Source organism: Pithys albifrons, chromosome 10 (genome assembly GCF_047495875.1).
Source record: "Pithys albifrons albifrons isolate INPA30051 chromosome 10, PitAlb_v1, whole genome shotgun sequence".
Lineage (NCBI taxonomy): Eukaryota > Metazoa > Chordata > Aves > Passeriformes > Thamnophilidae > Pithys > Pithys albifrons.
The window spans coordinates 32,906,079-32,928,298 of record NC_092467.1 but is presented as its reverse complement, the minus strand read 5'-3'; the positions used below and the strand labels follow the sequence as shown (position 1 = coordinate 32,928,298).

General features: G+C 53.5%; 1 protein-coding gene across 1 annotated transcript; it reads left to right on the top strand.

The window, feature by feature from the left end:
* The first annotated feature begins 2,017 nt into the window (after positions 1-2,017).
* On the top strand, positions 2,018-21,920 carry GNG12 (G protein subunit gamma 12). Its single transcript, XM_071565570.1, has 4 exons — positions 2,018-2,106; positions 10,179-10,236; positions 19,263-19,379; positions 20,508-21,920. Exons 3-4 carry the CDS (start codon positions 19,284-19,286, stop codon positions 20,631-20,633), a joined length of 222 nt encoding a protein of 73 aa, XP_071421671.1. The 5' UTR covers positions 2,018-2,106; positions 10,179-10,236; positions 19,263-19,283; the 3' UTR covers positions 20,634-21,920.
* The last annotated feature ends 300 nt before the right edge of the window (positions 21,921-22,220 follow it).

Sequence of the window (22,220 nt, the reverse complement as noted above, 5' to 3'; positions counted from 1 at the left end):
GCCCTGTCCAACCTGGCCTGGGACACTCCCAGGGCTGGGGCAGCCACAACTTCTCTGTGCAACCTGTGCCAGGGCCTGCCCACCCTCCCAGCTGGGAATTTCCTTCCAATATCTAATAGAGAGTGTGCTCTGATCCAGGATTACTACACTCTTCTAAGTAATAATTAACATTTATATATATAATTGTGTTTGGAGGGGAAAGGAAAACCTGTGCTTGAATCACTGAGACCTGAAGAACTCAGTCCTGCCTTCAGACAAAGGTGAGACACCCACTGGGTGAATGTCTGGGATGAAGGAACACCAAGAGATCTCCCTGGGCTGAGTCTGAGTCCAGGCCTCAGGGGAAAAGAAAATAAATATTTAATAGAGAAAATACAAAGTTCAAACCAGTGTGCCCAGCGGGCCCACCCAGTGTTCCCAGTCTATGCTCCAGTGCCCCCAGTGCATGCAGCAGGCCCAGTATGTGCTTCCCTGTGCTCATGGCACGTACCACTGTGCCCAGGGTATCCATTGCATGTCCCAGTACTCCCAGTATGCCCAGTACGTGCCCCAGAGCACCCCCACTGCCCCCAGTGTGCCCTCCAAGTGTGTCCAGTGCATGCTGGCTGGGATGGAGTGGGAGCCCCAACAAGCTGCTGGGAACCCCCTAACGAGGTCATGGGAATCCCTGACAAGCTCCTGGGAATCCTTGACAAGCTCCTGCTCGGGGCAGGAGCTGCTCAGCCCAGAGGGCTGCACTGCGAGGCTACAGGTAGTTAATTAACGCTGGTTAATTAAGCTTACGATTAGAAGTGAATGATGGGAAGCTGCTGCTTTAGCCCACGAGAGGGCAATGCTTCCCACCTGGCCATGCCTGGGAAAAGTGGAATTTTCTGTTTTAATTAGGAATTGCATGAGGAATTCCTTCTCTTTGGACTGTTTTCCTGAAGGTTTGGGCTGGTTGTTTTTTCACTGGGGTGCAATGCCTGATAAGGTGTTCCTGTGCATCCCTGTGTTCCCAGCTGGAATGTGGGAGACGTGCCATAAAGAGGAGCCGAGCTGGCTGGTCAACCCATCCCATCCCATTCCATTCCATCCCCGGCACTCTGTACACTCCCATCCCATCCCATCCCATCCCATCCCATCCCATCTCACCCCACCCCACCCCACCCCACCCATCCCATCCCACCCCATCCCATCCCATCCCATCCCATCCCATCCCGCCCCATCCCGCCTCATCCCACCCCGCCCCATCCCATCCCATTCCATCCCATCCCACCCCACCCCATTCCATCCCATCCCATCCCATCCCATTCCATCCCCAGAACTCTGTACACTCCCATCCCATCCCATCCCATCCCATCCCACTCCATCCCGTCCCATCCCATCCCATCCCATCCCATCCCATCCCATCTCACCCCACCCCACCCTACCCCACCCCACCCCATCCCATCCCATCCCATCCCATCCCATCCCATCCCATCCCATCCCATGCCATGCCACCCCACCCCACCCCATCCCGCCCCATCCCGCCTCATCCCACCCCACCCCATCCCATCCCATCCCACCCCACCCCATTCCATCCCATTCCATCCCCGGAACTCTGTACGCTCCCACCCCATCCCATCCCATCCCATCCCATCCCATCCCATCCCATCCCATCCCATCCCATTCCACTCCATCCCCGGCACTCTGTACACTCCCATCCCATCCCATCCCGCCCCACCCCATCCCATCCCGACCCCTCCCATCCCACCCCATCCCACCCCATCCCATCCCATCCCGTCCCATCCCATCCCATCCCGTCCCGTCCCGTCCCATCCCATCCCATCCCATCCCGTCCCATCCCGTCCCATCCCGTCCCATCCCATCCCATCCCATCCCATCCCAACTACGAGCGGTTTGTGGGCGTGGCCTCGCTCGTTGGACGGAACCGCGACCGGCTTGTGGGCGTGGTCTCCGAGCGGTGGGCGTGGCCTCGCTTGGTGGGCGGAACCGTGAGTGGGCTGTGGGCGTGGCCTCGCTCGGTGGGCGGAACCCGAGTGGGTTGTGGGCGTGGTCTCGCTCGGTGGGCGTGGCCTCCGCGCCCGCTCCGGTCGCCCGTGGAGACACCGGGAGCGACGGCGGGTGAGTATCGGGATATGGGACACCGGGATATCGGGATACCGGGATAGGGGGGTCCCGCCGGGAATGCCGAGCCGTGTCCCTGGGCCAGGCCGTTCCGAGAGGCGGCAGCGCGGCCCCCTCCGCTGTGGCTGCTGGGCCTGCCGGGCCGGGCCGGGCCCGGGCGCGGCTTGGAAGTTTTTTTGGGGGTTTTTTATGAGAGTTTTGCTTCGCTTTTTCTGGTGTGCGGAGAAACATTCCCGGGGGGAGTCGGCGCGCTGTGGTGTGGCGGTTCAACAAGTTGTGTGCGGCGCCGGAATGGTTGAAATCTGCTTAATTATGTAAAAATGATACTAAAATAAGCGTTTTTCTGGAGCGCAGCCCTCCCGCCTCCTTCCCACCCCTCCCCTCCCCCAGAGCCTCCCCTGGCACCGAGGGGTGCCCAGCGCCGGCAGCTCCAGCCGTGCCAGGACAGCCAATCCTTCACTCAATCCTTCCAGTTTTCCCAGGTTTCGTATTCCCAGCCGTCAGAATCCTCGGGATCGCGGAGCTCTGCTCGCTGCAGGAAGTTTCCCACGTGTGGGGAGTTGTGGGATGAGTGTGGGAAGGAGGTTAATTAGTGGGAAGCGTCATTAGCCGAGGAGGTTTCGTGTTGATGCTGAGATTACACACCCTGTTGCTGTAACAATCCTGGAATTGCAGAATATCCTCAGTGGGAAGGGTCCCACATGGATCAGCGAGTCCAGCTCCTGCAACTTTAATTCTTCTGTTGCTTTAGTAACTTTTCAGTTGCAATACTCAGTTCCAAGCTTAAATTCCTTAATTTATTTTTGGGGGGAAAGGGTGTTTTGAGTGTGTATTGTGACTTTAGCCCAGTCCCTTGGGAAGGAGCAGCCCCCAGGAATGGCTGGAGCTGTGCCAAGGGGGATACCAGGAAAAGGTCCTTCCCCAGGGGTGGGTGGGCACCGGGACAGGATGCCCAGGGCAGTGGGCACAGCCCCAGGAACTTGAGGGGTGTTTGGACAACCCTCCCAGGGACGTGGTGGGATTTTGGGGTGTCTGTGCAGGGCCAGAGCTGGACTTGTGATCCTCGTGGGTCCCTCCCAGCTCAGGACATTCCATGATTCCGTGATTTAATTTGCATAATGTGGCACATTGAACATCGCAGGAATTTATCTGGTGTTGTCACATCCAGGTGATTATCCAGTGTCTTGATTGGCTTAGAGGTCACTTGGTTGTGTTTATCTGGGCTCTCAATTGGGTTAGAAGTGATTTCTGTGAGTGAAGGGTGAGGAGTGGACAGTGGGAGGATTTTATGCTGCTCCAGTGCCACTAAATGAGATTGAGGGATTAGTGTGCAGTTAATGACTTCTCAATCCTGTATTTCATCCCAGCGTGGGATGGATTGCAGAGTCTCTTTAATCAAGGACTAAAGCAGCAATAAACTCCTGAGAGAGCAGTGGATGGGCTCTGGTGCTGGGGGTTTCCTAATCCCTGATTTTTCCTCTAAAAACAAACCTCTCCTGTTATCCTGCAAGAGTTTCTTGGACTTCCAGACAGCAGAACCACTTCCAGCATCTCTCATCTCTTGCTGGCATTAAATCCAAATATTGAGTTGTGTTGTAGGTTTCAGATACCTTTTTTTATTTCAATTACAATGTCTCTTTGACTACATAATAATTTTTTATGAGTACTGAAAGTTCCTCATTTCCAAAGCTCTGTTCCTCAAAAGACTTGGAATATTTGAGCAAGATTTACAACAGATTTACAAGTTCTCTGTAGCAAGGCCTGGGATAAGTAGTGGAATCATGGAATCCCAGCTGGACTGGGTTGGGAGGGACCCCAAAGCCCGCCCAGTGCCACCCCTGCCATGGGCAGGGACACCTCCCACCAGCCCAGGGTGCTCCAAGCCCTGTCCAGCCTGGCCTGGGACACTCCCAGGGATGGGGCAGCCACAGCAGCTCTGGGCACCTGTGCCAGGGCCTGCCCACCCTCCCAGCCAGGAATTCCTTCCCAGTATCCCATCCCACTTTGCCCTCTGGCACTGGGAGGCCATTCCTTGTCCTTGCACTGTGTGCCCATTTAAAAAGTCCCTGTCCCTCCTTTTTATGTGGCTCCACCATCCCTGCAAGTGTTGCTGGAATGTTGAGTGGGAGATGCTGAACACAACAGAACTGCCTTTCCAGACACATTCTCCCAAATTCTGGTGCATCACCCTCTGATTAGACACTGTTGCAAAAGCAGATCCAAATGGCTCCATGGTCCAGTCCCATAAATCCTCCCCCTCAGCCCTTTGTCCCCTTTGCCAGAGCAGAGATCACTGCAGGGAACAGAGGGAATACATTCCAAGGGGTGTATAATCAGCATGGGAAGCACCAACACAGCCCTGGCCAAGGCTTGGAATGCTGTTCCAGGGAGTTGTGTCCCTGCAGCTCCATCTGTGCTCACACCGACCACGGGAGGGTCTGAGGGCTGCAGGTCCTGTGTCCCAGTGCAGAGGTGGGAGTTGGGGTGACACTTCCATCAGCTGGGATGGAAGTGGGAAACAAGTCCCCCCCCAGATCCTGAGAGTCCTCGTGGACTTGCTGTTTCTTGGGAAATGGAAGCTGCAGATGTTTGGTGACCCTTGGGATTTCCCTGCATTAATCACTGCTGGGAGGGGGCAGCCGTGGCCTGAATTCTGCAGTTACACAACTGGGTCTCGTTTTTCTGAACCTCTGTGTTCATCTCCTGTGCAGTGCTGGGGGCCCCACAGGAGCCACATCAATCCTGCTCCCAGGAATAACCTGGAGGGGAACTTGGAAGAGAGAGAGGGAGGAGTGAAAATATCAGTGACAGAAGGAAAATGTTTCCACTCAGTGTCTTGCAGGGTTTGATGAGAAGCAGCAGAAAGAGCAGAGGCAGTGACAGGAGTTCTTGTGGTGCCTGGGTTATGGTTGGATTCCCCGTGGGATTTTAGGGGGGTAGGTAGAGGCAGGAGGGTGAGGAGGGAGCCAGGGGAGTTGGGAGCAGGGTGGGGGCACATCCATCCCCTGGAGAGGCCCCTGGATGGGAGGGATCTGGAATTCCCACAGCACTAATTGCTGCTCAGCCCCTCCCAGCCAGGTGTCTGTGGGAAGGAGAAGGTCCACTCAGGTGAGACCCCCCTGCAGAGCTGCTCCAGCCCTGGGACCAGCACAGGAGGGACATGGAGCTGCTGGAGAGTCCAGAGGAGGCACCAGGATGGGCAGAGGATGGAGCAGCTCTGCTGGGAGGAAAGGCTGGGACAGCTGGGATTGTTCAGCCTGGAGAAGAGAAGCTTTGGGGGGACCTGATTGTGGCCTGAAGGAAACATGGACAGAGACTATTTCCAAGGGTCTGGAGGGACAGGACAAGGGGGAATGGCTTTAATATGTCAGAGAGTAGTGTTAGATGGGATATTGGAAGGAATTCCTGGCTGGGAGGGTGGGCAGGCCCTGGAATGGATTTTCCAGAGAAGCTGTGGCTGCCCCATCCCTGGGAGTGTCCCAGGCCAGGCTGGACAGGGCTTGGAGCACCCTGGGCTGGTGAGAGGTGTCCCTACCCAGGGCAGGGGTGGAATGAGATGGGCTCTAAAGTCCCTCCCAACCCAAACCAGTTTGGAATTCTGTGGAATCTGATCCCTGGGGTGCAGAGTGCCCAGATCCAAGCTCCTGGTTCACGGGGCCGTGGGCGGGTTGGAGCTCTGGGATGTCCGTGGACACCAGCAGTGGGTATTTTTAGTTGTGTTCCTTTGAATATTTGGTGAAACAGGCCATGTGTTTATATTCAGCTTCCTGTGTCCGTATCAGCGTCTTGGCATGTGATGGAGCTGCAGAGGGAGGAGGGAAAAGGAGGAAAGTGTGTTGTGAGGGTTATTTGTGTTCCAGCCGCTGACGACGGCGGGATGTGGCCACTGGGATCATCTCCTTGTTTAAACATTCAGCTCAACTCAAGCAGGAACCAGCTTTGCTTCCCCTTTGTTTACACAGTTTTGCTTCCCATCCTTTCTCCCATGTCTTTCCAAACCTTCTGCCCAGGGACAGGTCACTTTTTGGCACAGTTTGGTTTGGGACATGCAGGTGATCTGAACCTTCCTCAGCTCCGACACGTGGCTCCAGCTCCGAGCCCTCGCTCCCTGGGTGGGACTGACCCTCCAACACCAGCTCTGCAGAGGGTTTGGAGCTGGAAAAGCCCATCTTTGTCCTTCTGGGAAGGGAGCAGCCTGGTTCTCCAGCCTGTTTCCCTGATCCAGGCTGCTCTGGCAGCTGCACAATCCGATGCCAGAGATGCTCTGTGGAATCACCCCCTCGTTATCCATAACCATTCCTGGGGCAGAGGCAGTGGGAGCACATGGGGGGAGATTTTCCCCTCTAAATTATGATTTTCCCTGTGCCAAAGCTCCCCCAGAACACAAAACTAGAATGTTTTCTGGTGCTTTGAGCTGAGGAGAGCAAAATCCTCCCTCCAGGTCGTGGTAAGGGGTTGCCCTGGGACCAGCACTGTCCTTGCTGCCTGAACCAGGGTCAGTGTGGGGTGTCCTCAGGAGGGACTGCTGGGAGGCACAGAAGGGGAAAATATGGGCTGAGAACCAGGACAAAGAGCCCTCCCTGTGGAAGGTGCAATCTGGCTCATGGAGGAGGAACCACCACGGGAGGGGTTGGGAAGCTGCAGGGAGGGCTTGGTGGTGGCCCTGAGAGGAGGGGCCTCGTTCAGCAGAAAGAGCTGAACATTCTGATTGTTTATACATTGAAGTTTTAATTTAAAATTGATTGTAACATCTCCAGCAAGGCCTTTCCTGGGCTGTCAGCCCCTCACTGGGTGTGTTCAGATTTCTGTCCTCTCTTGGTGTTTGGGCTTCTGTTTGCTCAGTGACTGAGATATTTGATGTGTCTGTGAGTGTCTTTTCAGTTCACAGAAGCAAAAGAGGTTCTTTTATATATCATTAATCACCTTAAAGATTAGCCAGAGTATTCCCAGAAGAAAATTTCCTTTCTGTTTGTTAAAATAAAATCAAGCAGATACCAAAGGCATTTGTGCTGAGTTTTGTGCTCCATATTGCAGTGAAGTGCAAGAAATTCAGTCCCAGGGCAGGTTTGGATGAGATAGGAGGGATAAATTCCTTCCCTGGGAGGGTGGGCAGGCCCTGGCACAAGTGCCCAGAGCAGCTGTGGCTGCCCCAGCCCTGGGAGTGTCCAAGGACAGGCTGGATGGGGATGGTGGAACTGGGTGAACTTTGTGCTTCCTCTCAGCTCAGTCTGAGTAAATCTGAGCAGATCCCAAATTACATTTTGATCTGGTTGTAATTCAAGTCGGGCTTTTTGGTGGAAGTTTGGAGCTGGGATAAGCAGAGAGTGTCACTGACACTTCTGGGAGATGGAGCATCTTTTTCCCAGCTGCATCTGGTTTATGTTGCTGTAAACCTTGCAAGGGATCCATCCTGCAAAGCAGGGATGCTGCAGCTGGAGCTGCCTGCAGGGCCCCAGGGAGCAGGAGGATTCAGGCTGGAGGAACTGGGACCATCCAGCTGCAGAATTTCCTCCTCTCTCTGCCCCGTGTCCTTCCCTGATTTATTCCTTCCCCAGCATGGCCTGACCTCTGAGTGCAGGATTTTGGAGGGGGTGCATGACAGTGGCCCCAAACTATGCCAGCAATGTTGGGTTTGTGGGGGTTTGTGGCTGATTGGATTGGAGCTCTGATCAGCAGGATGTGGAGCCTCTGGGATGGGAAGCATTTGTGGGAGTCAGAGTTAGTTTTCAGGTTCGTTTGCAGTGGGCTTGGACTGGCTGATCCCTGAAGGACTCTCCCAACCCAAACCATTCCGTGTGGTCTGGGGTTGTTTTGACTGTGTTCTGATCTCCCTGGGGATGCTCAAGTAAATATTAAATGTTTTCTTACTTTTCCTGAACAGTTTTCAGGGTGAGTGAGCAGAAGGAGAACTTGCCCAGATAAGCAAAGCAGGAGCTTTGCCATTGAACTCTGATTTTGCACAGCAGTCACACGGCTGTGAAGGAGGTTGTGTGTGACATTTATTTTTGTTTCCTGGCTGGATGTGAACAGGACAAGCCTGGCATGGGGACAAGGACTGGATGTGGCAAGAGAGTCTCTCTTTTAACACCATTTATTTCCCTCCTCCATACAGTGATTTTAACAGCACCTATTGAAATGGTGATCCCTTTTCCAGCATGGGAGGTGTGTGTGACTGTAAAGGGGGCACTGCCCGTGCTGCCTGCCACCCCTCTGCCTGGATAAGGACAATCCCTTGGGAATTTGCAGTGGTTTTTCCCCTCCTCATTTCCTGGGAATGAGGGAATGGGATTGCTGAGCCTTTTCCAAGCCCTTGGTCCTCCTGGTGTGGCTCGGGCGGGTGTGGGGCAGTGCCAGGGCTCAGTGCCAGAGCTCTGCCAGCCCTTGGCAGCTGATGGCTGGTTTGCATCCAGAGGGTGCCTGTGGCAATCCCGGATCCTGCCGTGCCCTGCTGAGTGAGGTGTCCATGCCCTGGCACCTCTGCCAGCTCAGGAGGTGCCCAAAGCCTCCAGTGTGAGCCCCACATGCAGGGACAGGGGGTCTCTGCAGGGCACAGAGGTGTGTGAACTGCTCCAGGAATTCCAGGGAAGGGGAGCAGAGCAATTGTCATCCATGTGGGATTATCAGTCACTGGGTGGGGATTGCAGTGAACGTGCAGCCCTTGGACTGGGGGCAGCAGCACAGCCAGGGGAGGAAAAGGAAATGTAATTTTACTTGTAAATGCAGTCCCTGCTCCAGCTCTCACAGAATTCCTCTCATGTGGTGGGTTCTGTCACCTTCACAGGCTGGGAGAGCTGGGGGGGTCACCTGGAGAAGAGAAGGCTCCAGGGACACCTGAGAGCCCCTGGCAGGGCCTGAAGGGGCTCCAGGAGAGCTGGAGAGGGACTGGGGACAAGGGATGGAGGGACAGGACACAGGGAATGGCTTCCCACTGCCAGAGGGCAGGGATAGATGGGATATTGGGAAGATACTTGGTCTAGTGGAAGGTGTTCCTGCCCATGGCAGGAGGAGGAACTGGTTGGTCTTTACAGGCCCCTTTCCAACCCAAACCATTCCATGGTTCTCCTTCACTTGTAGCATCTGGGCAGCCAGTTTGGTCTGTGTTTGTGTTGTGGATTGATGGTTTAAATAAATCAACCCTTGGGATCCCCCAGGTCTCTTCAGTCACTGTTTTCTGTCCTGTTGTACCTGTCAGGTGCCCAATTCCACTGCCATTCACAGCCAAGCCTCCCAAAGAATTGTGATAGTTCAAAAGTACCATTTTTGCAATAAAAATTTTAGAAGGGTGTTAGATATGGTGTGCTCTGGATTTGCCACTCTTGCAGCAGTGAACAGGAGCTGGTGCAGGAACTTGTACCTGTTAGGACTGATACAATTCCAGGTGTGGGAAGGCCTCCATAGGGAACATGGGCTGTCAGATTTGCTCCTCCAGGGATTTAAGCCCAGCTGCTGGAATACATCAGTGCAGCTTTGCAGCTTGGAGAGGTCTCCAGGGGCAAAGTAATCCTGGAATGGTTTGGGTTGGAGGGGACCTTAAAGCCCTTCCAGTGCCACCCCTGCCATGGGCAGGGACACCTCCCACCATCCCAGGGTGCTCCAGCCTGGCCTTGGACACCTGCAGGGATGGGGCAGCCACAAGTTCTCCGTGTGCTCAGCATTGGCTGGTGCTCAACTAAACCTGCTCCAGGTTAACCCTGAGTAGTTCAACTTGTTTTAAAGGCAGTGGCTTTTCCAGCAGCTGCTCCAGACCTCACCTGCCCCAGGTGTGGGTGGGACCTGTCCCTCACAGTGTGGGCTCCAGGAGGAGCAGTGCCAGCAGCACCCAAAGCTGTGCAAACTTGTTCCCTTCATTCCCATCTGGGCTGTGGCCAGAGGGAACTGGGAGCCCATGGCCTTGTCCTCGGGAAGGGAGATGGGGAAAGTGGCCATAAGAAAGGTCTGAGGTGGACTTTCCAGCCAGGCCACTCTCTTTAGTTTTTGTGACTTGAATTAAAACACAAGTGCCAAACCCCCTGAGCTTTGGCTTTCCTGCACTATAAAGTCCTTATAATTTTTATTTTACTCTGTTTCAGGACCATTGCACCGATAAAATCAAAGCAAGCTGGACAGGTAGCAAGTCTGCCTATGTAGGTGAGTTTCCAGTCCACTCCTGTTCCTTCCTTTCATGCAAAATACAAAGCAGCACAACAAGTCCCAAACCCCTGGGATTTAATTTTCTTCTGGAGCAGAACAAATCCAAACTCCTTGGCAGGTTCATGGAGGGGAGGCCACAAGGGCGGCCCCAGCTCGGTGTTGGCAGCAGTGGCTGCTCACCCTGGTCACCTCACTTTTGTGGATTTAGGGGGCAGAAACACCTGCTCCTCCCATGGAAATTATGGCTTTTCCTTGTTTATTCCCCCAGTAAGGGCAAGTCTTCATGAGTTCTGTCTTTGCTGCATGACGTGCATTGGTTTGACCATGTCATCGTGCAAATTCTTCCTGTATTCACCCCACCCAGAAAAGGAGGTGCTTTGATAAACTCTTGTGACCAAGAAACTGGTCCAATCCTTTGCAGCCTCCCAGCTCTTGGAGCTGAGCCCCCAGAGCTCTTCCCAGAGCATCTCCTGCCCACATCCTCGGCTTTATCTCCTGCAGACAGAGGAATTTGCTGAAGGTCACAGACCCCAAGGCCACGCTGCATCCCGTGACTCCCAGTCTGGAGCTGCAGTCCCAGCCCACTCCTGCCCCATATCCTGTCAGAGGGGCTGGTTTTCACACAGCTTTTTAGCTCTTTGCAAATGTCTCTCCATAGTTTGCCTGTCCCTCCTGGTGGGATTGGGTCGTGCCCTGTGGGAAAAACAGGGGCCTTCTGTGGAGAAACTGCCCTGCAGTTCCTTATCTTTTCCAGTGGCTTCAGGCTGATGTCTTTAAAACAATCCTGCTCAGATGGTTTTCAAAGGAACCTTGATCTAGAAGTCACTTTTCATGGCTTTCATGTGTACTCAAGATATAAAAAGTTAAGGCAGAAAAAAATGCAGAGGAAAATGAAAGCAGGTTTTTCCACTCCTCCTCTCCCAACGTGTGCATTGGGTTTGGCAGGATCACCTCGTGGAGGCTGACTTTGAAAATCAAATGGAGCTGTAGCCCAGGTTTGATCAGCAGGATGGTACTGGAATAACTTGTGAGATGGAGGTTGTGAAGGAACAGAGCCTTAATTAAACAGCCAGAACACCAAAGCCGATTGAAGATTTGGGAGTTGTCTGTTTCCTTTCATTTCACGTTATTTTATGGTTTTTAATCCATTTTAAAAGGACTAATTAAGACACTGGTACATTGTTTATAATTGAAAAGAAGATCTCAACTGTAAAATCTCTCAGTATTCCCAAGTGTAGATCCTCTGAAGAGGGAAACATCAGAAAGGATGTTCTGTGCTTTGAGGGGTGTTTGTTCTGCCTCTGCACCCGTGGGCTGCTCACCTGTGTGTAAACCAGGTGTGTGTGTGTGCCCAGACTCCCACTGGCACCCAGCCCTGGCTCCTACACCTCCTCCAAGAGGAGGATGGAAGCAGAGTTTGTCCTGGTTGTGTCTTTTCTGCTGGGTTTGAAAGCTGGCCCCCTGAGCTGCCCTGATGCCTCCAGCTGTGCTGCTGTGCAGAGTGTGCATCCCAAAGCACCCACAGCCTTCCCAAGCCCTGCAGCTGCCAGAGGTTCCAGCTTCCCTGTGTCGGGGTGTCATCCTCTCCTGTGTGAAGGAGTTGGGTTTGTCTGGGGGAGATCTTGTTTTCTGTTACCAAACCCACATTTTAATAGTGTGTATAAAGTATTTGTGCTGTGATTTTAATTCTTGTTTGTTGCCTGTGTAAAAATGCAGCTCCTCTCAGCTTCCAGGACCAGGGAGCTGCTCCTCACAGCTTGGGCTGGGGGGGGTGTGGGACAGGGGCAGGAACCTTCTCCTGGCCCCAGAGGGTCCATCCCTGCGATGGGAGCAGCTCCTGCAGGCACTGCAGCCACAGCCTGGGAGGATGGGGGAGCAGGGGGTGGTACCCCAGAGCCACTGGGGAGGTTGTGGGTGATCCCTGTGCCCGTTTTTCCTGGCAGGATTGCACTGTGGGTGGCGTGTTCCATCTGCAGATTGGTGGCTCCAGGTCCTGCTGGGCAGCTCTGGTGTGTCCTGCCCCGTGTCTGTTCATCCATCCTGTGGGGTGTGAGGATCATGGAGTCACAGATGGTTTGGCTTGGGAGGGACCTTAAATCCCCTCTATTTCCACCCCTGCCATGAGCAGGAGCACCTTCCACTTGTTTGCTCCAAGCCCTGTCCAACCTGGCCTTGGACACTTGCAGGGCTGGGGAATCCTGGAGAGTGAAATTACCAAAAGCATCTCTAATCCCTCTTTCCTTTTACCCCTCAGTTCTGGTTCCCTGCAGAGGGCAGGACTGCTGGTTTCCTGCTGCCCAGGTTTGTTTTCCACCCTCTTTGGCCCCGTGGCAGAAGGAAAAGATTCCAGCGTTGATGTTTCCACTGGGTGTCAGCAGAGCCCTGCCAGCCCTGGGCTGTCCCTGTGGCTGCCCCCACCGCTGGAAAAACCAGGCTGGCTGCATTTCCAGAGCAGGGATTTCGAGGATGGGGCCACCCGGGCTGGGTGAGCCAGGAAGGGGCTGTTTGGCTGCCAGTGCCCTTTCCTTCTCCAAGCAGAGCAACCGGTTGGAGCAGGAGGAGTGTGGAAGGTGCCTGGCTCGCTCCTGTGCTCTGTAATTAGGGTGACAGAGGGACAGCAGGTCCCTGCTCCTGGCAGAGCAGCCTGGAGAGCCTCTGTGGTGTGTGCTTGGGAGGTGTGGGTGTGACAGGGAGAGGTGCAGGGGGGACACATGTGACAGGTCAGGGCTGCTCACCCTGAGCTTCCTCCTTTTCCACACTCCCCTTCTCCTTCTCCTTTTCCACACTCCCCTTCTCCTTCACCTCCTTTTCCACACTCACTCCACATTCAGGCTTCCCAAATCCCCTACAGAATCCTTGGGGCTGCTGCCTGTCCTGCCAGGCCCAGGCACCTCCTTCAGCCCCAGCTCTGTCCATGTTGGGTGAGAAGCAACAGCCCTGAGGGCCTCAGGTGGGCAGAGGCATCCCCTGGGTACATCCCTGTCCCACCTGCTGGTGCTGGGGACCCTGTGCCTCTCCCACCCTCCCTGTGGGTCACCTCATGCCAGGTGCCACTGCACTCCAAGCTGTGCAGGGTCTGCAAGGGGACTGGGCAGCACTTTTGGGGCACCAAATGCCCCGCAGCACCTGTTGGCTGCAGGTGGTACCAGGCACAGTGAGATTCCTCCAACAGGTTCTTCCATTGGGGACCTAAATATTCCAAAGTCAAGGGCAGGAAATAGCACAATTACAGATTATTTTGATGCTTGTGTGCAGCTGTTTCATCTGTTGCTGTACCTGGTTGTGCCCTCCAAATGGAGTTGTTTATTTCTGCACCCACCTTTAGTGCCAGCCTTGCCCTCTTGGCTTGGACTGGGAGGGATTTTGGGTTCTGCAAGTTGTAACAGACCTGCTCCTGAGCACCCTGTAGTAAAACCAACCTGCAGCATTCAAGTCCCAACCAGCCTCCTGCTCCCACAGAAGCTGCTGGGAAAGCAGCACGTGCAGGAATCCACGGAAACCTTACCCCCCATGCTGCCCCTGCCCGTGGGAGAGGTGCTGGGCAGGGGCTCTGGCATTGCCCCCTCCTTGTGCCACCTCTCCAGGGGCCATCGTGGCTCTTCTTCTCCCCTCTCCGTGGGGCTTGGAGCCACTTGGGATAGTGGAAGGTGTCCCTGCCCATGGCAGGGGGTGGCACTGGGTGGCACCATGAGCACTGGCCTTGTCTGGTGCCCTTCCATGCTGTTTGCAGCCTCTCTTACTTCCTTCTTCCTCCTCCCAGCCACCTTCCTGCCCAGCAAATCTCTGCATTTTCAGAAGCAGAATTTCTGACTTCAAAGCTCCTGGTTTTTTATTCCTGAGAGCTCTGGGGAGTGAGAGCAGGCAGCTGGATTTGGGGTTCCATGGTGTGTTATTCCCAATTCCCTGCAGGGTGCCAGCTGAAGGCAGTGGGTGAAGGGATGCCAGGGAGGGAGGGAGGGAGCTGTGGGGAGTGAAATGGTTTGCAGGCAGGGCTGTGGGGCAGCCAGCAGAGCCTGTATTAGTGGTGGTCATACACCAACCAGATCCAGCTTAAAATCCTTCCAGCAAAGACCAGGGAAGTTGCAGGGCTGGGAACAGTTTCACTGGTAAACCTGCAGAGTTTGTTGTGGAATTGCTGAAACCCTAAACAGGAGCTCCTGAGGTACCATGTGAAGGTGGTTCTGGGGCAGAAATGCCACTTGGCACCTCTGAGCAGCTGCTCAGGATGTATTTGCATCCCTGTGTTGGGAATAGAGCAGCAGCCATGAGCTTCCCCCCAGCTCAGGGCAGGGAATGAGTTGGGAGCAGCAGCTCTGGACTTGTCCAACTGCTTCATTCCTTCTTTTTTCCCCTATTCCTGTTTTTTTTTAACAAAAGCAGCATAATTTCCATGGTGGTGCTTGTTTCTGGTTTATCCAGCAGGCTCAGGTGTGCAGCAGCATCAAACATTTCCCAGCTGGAGGAGCTCCCAGCAGTGACTCCCCGTGGGAGCAGCAGCAGTGGGGACTCCCTGGGGTGCTCCCTGCCTGTCCCATGGGCATGGCACCCCAACCCAGGGTGAGGAGGGCTCACAGTGGGCTCAGGGGGGCACCCTGAAGGCCCATGCCCCTCTGGGGTCTGGAATTCCTGCTGTTTCCTTGCTGAATTCGGAGCCTGCTCAGCACAGAGGGGTTTCCACCTCGCTGCCCTGTGTCCTCCACAGCAGGACTTGGGTGGCTCTGAAAACAGAGAGGCCTTTGAAACCTGAATTTGCAGATGAGCTGTGACTTTAGGCCCGTGCTGTGGCTGCCACCCTGGAAAACCAGGCTCTGGAAAACCAGAGGCTGGAAATCCAGGGGCTGAGGGGGTGTTGCACTTGCAGGTGTTGTAGCTGTCGGTTTGTGCTTTGTCCAATCCACTCTATTGATTTACAGTTTTGAATTATTCACTTTAAAGTTGTTTTATTTCCAAAGAAACAGTAACAAGACACCTTTTTACCCTTTGGTGCTCCAGTGTGAGCTGGATTTACATAACTGGAGCAAACTGGGAGCTGTTTGCCAGGATTCCCAGCCCTGCCTTGGCAGTGGTGATTTAATTCCCTTTCACTCAGCAGGTGCTTTGTAAGTCCTGGATCTAAAAGAGTTAACGAGGTGATCCCATTGGAGCTGAAGTTTCAGGTGCAGGGACCTGCTGTGTGGCACCTCCTTACCCAAAGCTGGGGGAAGAAGCAGAGCAAGGCCTGGAAAAATGAGGCTTTCCAGGGCAGAGGGACAGCTCCAGCTGGGTGCAGGTGTTCCAAGAAAGGAGGAAATGCAGGTGTGTGGCCTGCAGGAATTGCACTGGAAGATTCATGGGTTTCTCCCTTTCCCTGGCAAAGTGCACTTAGGGAGCATCCCCCATCTGATCAAACACTGGCCTCTGTTTTCCATGGATAAATTAGGAAGAAACTCTTCCCTAGGAGGGTGGGCAGGCCCTGGCACAGGTGCCCAGAGAAGCTGTGGCTGCCCCAGCCCTGGGAGTGTCCCAGGCCAGGTTGGGCAGGGCTTGGAGCACCCTGGGCTGGTGGGAGGTGTCCCTGCCCATGGCAGGGGGTGATGGCCAGAGGAGGTGCTGGTGGGGCTGATTCTTTTGTTTTGTTTTAGGCTGTGACTCAGAGACCAGTGAGGGTTGCAGAGGTGTCCTCGGCTGCTCTGGGATTTGGGAATCTCTGTCACTCCCAGCACTGGAGCCAGCAAACCTTTGTTCAGCTTTGTCCCTCGTCACCATAAAATCATGAAATAATTTGGGTTGAAAAGGACCTTAAAGCCCAGCCAGTGCCACCCCTGCCATGGGCAGGGTCACCTTCCACTATCCCAAGTGGCTCCAAGCCCCATCCAGCCTGGCCTGGGACACCAGCCATGTTTTGTCTTCAGTGGTGAATGGAAAAACTTTTTGGAAATTTATTTTGGTGCATTTAGCACAGAATGAATAGTCATGACTGTGAGTGCTGGGGCAGAGAAATCCTGAGGGGAAAGTGTTGGAATGAGCTGTTGGGATGTCTCTGCTTTTGGCTCAGCCGAGCACGAGGCCTCGTTCCCTGGAGATCAGAGCAGTGCCCTCTCCAACTGCTGGGTCATTTCCTTAGAGAGTGAATTCATTCTCAGGGAGACTTCCCTACCCCAGAAAACCCTGCCCAGGGCTCTCAGGGCAGGATTCTGCAGAGCTGTGGGCACCCCCAGTTTAAATCTGAGGAGTTTCCTGAAGTCCAGTGTGCCCTGGGAGAGATCCCACAGCTCCAGGCTCGGAGCAGTTGCCAGGACTCAGAGGGAAACATTATTATTGGGTGCTGACCTAGTTGTTTGTCAATCTCTCTGCAGAAGAGATTTAGTGATCTTAGGAGGAGTATTAAAGCTTGTGTTTGCTTGGAGATGGGGAAATGCAGCAATTTAATTTTCAAATGTTATGGTTTGGATTCGGTTTTCTCTTTCTTTTTTTTTTTTTCTTTAAACATCTGATTTATTAACAAAGCCAACCAGCTGGGAAAACAAGCACTGGAACTTTCCTAAGGAGGTCATCCATGTAGGGCAGGAAGGGATCCAGAGAGTGAAACCTCTCCAGTGGCAGAAGGGGGGTTGGGGCTGGGGAAAACTGGTCTTGCCCCAGTGAAACAAGAGGAGAGTGGTTTATCTTCGAACTTTGCAATAATTTTTTAAACCTTGTGTCTCTTTTTTTTATATAAAAGTACTAAAATGACAGGAATCAGCAAGTGCTGAACTGTCTTCTCGGAGCTGGATGCATTTCTTGATAAAAATAGATGGCTTTGAGTTGGGCTTTTCACACTGTAGTTTTCTGCAGGGACAAAATTAGTCAGTGATAAACTGGCCAGGCTGGGCAGGGCTTGGAGCACCCTGGGCTGGTGGGAGGTGTCCCTGCCCATGGCAGGGGTGGCACTGGGTGGGCTTTGGGGTCCCTCCCAGCCCAAACCAGCTGGGATCCTGTGATCCCACCAGTGCTTTGTCCTGGGCTAAACTGTAGTGGGAAAAACCCTGTTGGCTTTTTGAATTTTGCATGAATTCCCTGCCGTGGTGGTGAGCAGGGAATCCTGAGTGACTCAGCCCACAGGTGACCTCTCTGGAGCACAGCAGGAACTTGGGGGATGCTCTGGGGCAGACTCACAGCAGGCTCAGACTGCTGGCCAGGAGAAACATCCAGGGGACCACATGGATCTGCAGCAGCATGTTCTTCATATTTGCTTTAGGAAATGGGGTTTTATTGACACCAAATATCAGGTGTGGATGTCCCTCCTGCCTGTGCCTGAGCAGGCGGCGTTGCCTGTCACTTGGCACTTCCTCTGCCCAAAGCTTTTCCAAGGAATGTCCCCCTGAAATGGGGCCTTGGAGCAGGATAATGCTGTTCCCAGCTAGCTGGGCAGGCCCTGGCAGAGGCTGGAGAACAGCCCTGCTGCCCAGGCTGAGCTGAGAGAAACCTGAAGCCTGCAGGACCCGCTGTGGGCAGCGCTGGGAAAGGTCACACGGAGCCACGTTGGACTCAGGTCACTGCAATGCCAGGAATGATGTGGGCACAGCTCCACGGAGCCCATCAGCCTGTGGGGCTGTGCAGACCAGGCAGCAGGGCTGGGCACGCCCCCCAGAGACTGGCACATCTAAACAGGCTCTTTGGACTCCTGGAGACCTGAATAACTTGGAATCCCACAGCGGTTTGGGCTGGGAGGGACCTTAAAGCTTCTCTTGTCCCACCCCCTGCCCTGGGCAGGGACACCTCCCACTGTCCCACAGCCCTGTCCAACCTGGCCTTGCACATTTAGCACTGGGCTAATTTAGCACTTGGCTGCTGTGATGCCTGTGGGGATATCCTTGGGAATGTGATGCTGGACAGTCCTTAGTCCCCCCCATGGGCTGCAGGTGGGTGTCTGCCTCACCATGGCCCTTCATGGCCTGCAGGTGGGTGTCTGCCCCACCATGGCCCCCCATGGGCTGCAGGTGGGTGTCTGCCCCACCATGGCCCCCCATGGGTTGCAGGTGAGTGTCTGCCCCACCATGGCCCCCCATGGGCTGCAGGTGGGTGTCTGCCCCACCATGGCCCCCCATGGGCTGCAGGTGGGTGTCTGTTCCACCATGGCCCCCCATGGGCTGCAGGTGGGTGTCTGCCCCACCATGGCCCCCCATGGGCTGCAGGTGGGTGTCTGTTCCACCATGGCCCCCCATGGGCTGCAGGTGGGTGTCTGCCCCACTATGGCCCCCCATGGGCTGCAGGTGGGTGTCTGTTCCACCATGGCCCTCCATGGGCTGCAGGTGGGTGTCTGCCCCACCATGGCCCTCCATGGGCTGCAGGGGGACAACCTGTGGGCAGTTTCCTTCCAGCAGTGGTTGGTTGGTTGGCTGCAGGGGATGGGAAACAGCCAGGGGTGTTGGGATCAGCCTGTGCCATGGGTATTATTTCTTCACAGGAAGGACTGTCCAGCCCTGGCACAGCTGTACAGGACAGGGATGGTTCCCCATCCCTGAGGGGATTTCAAAGCTGTGTGCATGTGGCACTTGGGGACATGGTCAGTGGTGGTCTTGGCAGTGCTGGGGATGGTTGGACTTGGTGGGCGCAGAGGCCTTTTCCAACCTTAATGGTTCCATGATTCTATCCTGGCTCACTCCTGGCTCTTTGGTGGGCTCAGGAGCAGGTCTCCTCCCCTGGTCCAGCTCTCAGGGAAGCACGTGGGTACTGGCACACACTGGGCTGTCTGAGAAGTCCCTGGGGGGCTGCAAATGTGGGGACGAACCTGCCAAAGCTGCGCTGGGATCGCTGCCAGACCAGCTGAGCCTCTGCCTGTCCTCACTGCCAAGGGCAGAAACCTGCCCAGGAGCTCCATGCTTTTTTTTGGAGGCTGTTTTACTTCCAGAGTGGTTTCTCAGCTGCCTGTTCCTGTTGGGTGGAATAATAATAATAATTAAAAACAATCCCTTATTGCAGCATGTCGTGGATGCCTTGGTGTAAAAGCTGTTTAAGGTGCTGTGGCACCTTCTGGAAAGATAACCCACTGTCTTTCCAAACAGAACTTCCCTTCTCCACTGAAAATGTCTGGCAAAACAGCCACCACAACCAACAACATCACCCAGGCCCGAAGGACTGTGCAGCAGCTCAGGATAGAAGCCTCAATAGAGAGGATAAAGGTGAGAGCACATCCTTCTCCACCCCTCCTTTCTTTCCTTGTTTTTCTCCCTTCCAGCTGGAGGATGATGACATGACAGAGAGTGTGTGTGTGTGTCTGTGTCTGTGTGTGTGTGTGTCTGTGTGTGTCTGTCTGTCTGTCTATGTGTTTGTGTGTGTTTGTGTGTGTGTGTCTGTGTGTCTGTGTCTGTGTGTGTGTGTGTGTGTGTGTCTGTGTCTGTGTGTGTCTGTGTGTGTTTGTGTGTGTGTGTCTGTGTGTGTGTGTCTGTCTGTCTATGTGTTTGTGTGTGTGTGTGTGTCTGTGTGTCTGTGTTTGTGTGTGTGTATGTGTCTGTCTGTCTGTCTGTGTTTGTCTGTGTGTGTCTGTGTGTTTGTGTGTGTGTCTTTCTGTCTGTCTGTCTGTGTGTGTGTCTGTGTTTGTGTGTGTGTGTGTGTCTGTCTGTCTGTGTGTTTGTCTGTGTTTGTGTGTGTGTGTCTGTGTGTGTGTCTGTGTGTTTGTGTGTGTGTCTTTCTGTCTGTCTGTCTGTGTGTTTGTCTGTGTTTGTGTGTGTGTGTCTGTCTGCCTGTGTGTGTGTGTGTCTGTGTGTCTGTGTGTGTGTGTCTCTGTGTATTTGTGTGTCTCTGTGTGTGTGTCTGTGTGTTTGTGTCTGTCTGTCTGTCTGTCTGTCTGTCTGCGTGTTTGTGCACCCTCAGCTCAGTGTTTTCTCCATCTCAAAACGTGACCTCAACATTTCAGCTCAACAAATGCAAATAAATCCCGTTCTTGTGGCCCAGTACCCCATCTAACCTCTGGCAGTGGGAAGCTATTCCCCCTTTTTCTTCCCTGTCACTGCAGAATACATGAGAAATTCCTCGTTACAAACCACTGGATTATTTTGAGTTATTTATTCCCAGTTTTCTGTGTAGGAACCAGGTGGGATCTTTACTTGGTGTCACAAACCAACCCCAAAGAGCACTGGGGTCCATCCTTTCCTCCTCCCTGAGCACTGAGCCAGGAGACAGAATGTGTCCATCTCTGAGCACCCCTCCCACCCCCCTCAGGCTGTTCATGCCCATCCCAGCTCCCAGCACTTGGATGCTGTTCCCATGGGAACCCCCTTTCTCTGTGGATTTTTCCCTGTTTCCCGCAGGTGTCCAAAGCCTCGGCAGACCTGATGCTGTACTGTGAGGAACACGCCAAGAAGGACCCCTTGCTCATGGGCATTCCTGCTTCTGAGAACCCCTTCAAGGACAAGAAAACCTGCATTTTGCTATAGGAGAGGGGCAGCTGTGCCCAGCTGTGCCCAGCTGTGCCAGCCCACGGGGCAAGGCCAAGCACCGACACTCCGTAAGGTCCTGGCTGTTCCCAGGGTGGGAGCAGCTGCTCTTTCACCACATGTATAGAGTCCCTAAGCTTCCCAAAGCATCCCTTCTGATCCCTGTCTTTCATAGGAAGCAAAGTTTCCAGCTGAACTCATGTCTTTCCTGGCCAGGGGAATGGGGTCCAGCCCGGGAGTGGCTCCAGGGTCTCTGCACAGGGGGGTCCTGGTTGCATTTGCCAAGTCAGACACGACCAAAGTTGCCTGAGCTTTGCTAACAAAGCAGAGGCCAAGCTGCACAGACCTGCTGGAACATCACTGGGTTTACATTTTTTTAAATCATGAATTTTTTGGGGGGGTTGTGCCTGTGCTGGCAGCACCTGTTCATGCACAGACACGTTACAAGTGCATTTTCTAGCAAAAAACTACCTTGCCAAATGATTGTAGCAGCTGCTGGGGAGCTCCAGGGAGCTGTTCCTCCTGCTGGCCTCTCTTCCCAGGGCTTTGAAAGTGGAGAGTTGAGAATCACAGACCTGCAGGTCGCTTTTCCTGCTTTTTCAGAGTTGAAGAGGCAGAATTTTCAGCTTGGATTCTGCTGCTCTGCATTTTCCTCTCTAATTCAAAATCTGTGTTAGCATAAAAACCATCCTGTCAAAAGAGTGGAACTCTGGAACTGCCCTCACTCCCAGTCCCAGCAGTGCTCTGTGCAGGGAGTCAGAATTTGACTCTTTTTTTTTTTTTTTTAAATAATTTTTAAAGGGCAAAAATGCCAAAATATATCCAGCATTTATAATTGGAGCCTTTCATCAAGTCCATATTTTATATATACACATAATAAAAAAGTCTTTCTCTGTGTGCCTGTATATATTATATATACACATAAACTTAGTATTTATGCAAATGTTGCATATTTACAGCAAATTTGGAAGGGTTTGCAAATAATACTGACTTGTAAATGTCCTCCCCTGCATCCAGCTGCAGTTGTGATCTGCCATCACTCTGCATTTCTGAGGGTATTTACAGACTTAGACCACTTGTCATTTATGTTGCAATATTTGTCATTTGATATGAAATTCTAGAGCCACTATTGATATTAAGAACTTGTGTCTTTGTTTAACAAGCCTCTGACAAAGATTCCAAACCCAGCCTGGCAGAGATTTGTGCTGCTTATCCTGTGCTTACATGCAGATTATTTTTATAATTATTTTTCTAGTGGCAATTGAAGAAAACAATAATGTAGCTCCACTCTGATTCTTTTTTACTGTGTTCGTGTCCATCATTTTATCACACACCTTGTTAGAATTAATGAGCTCAGTTAATTACCCAGTTCGGAGCTGCAAGGCTGTAGGTGTTGAGAGAACTCCAGCTGTGCCCAGAGGTGGCCAGGCAGGTCTGTGGGGTGCAGGGAGGGAAAGAGCCTCCTGCTGTTGCCTGTTGTCTTCCCAACAATGTGGGAGTTCCCACAGGAATGTGGATTTTTGGTTGGTTAGAGATCCCTGATCCCAGCCCAAACCAGCCCCCAGTGTGGCTGCAGGGGGGCTCTTT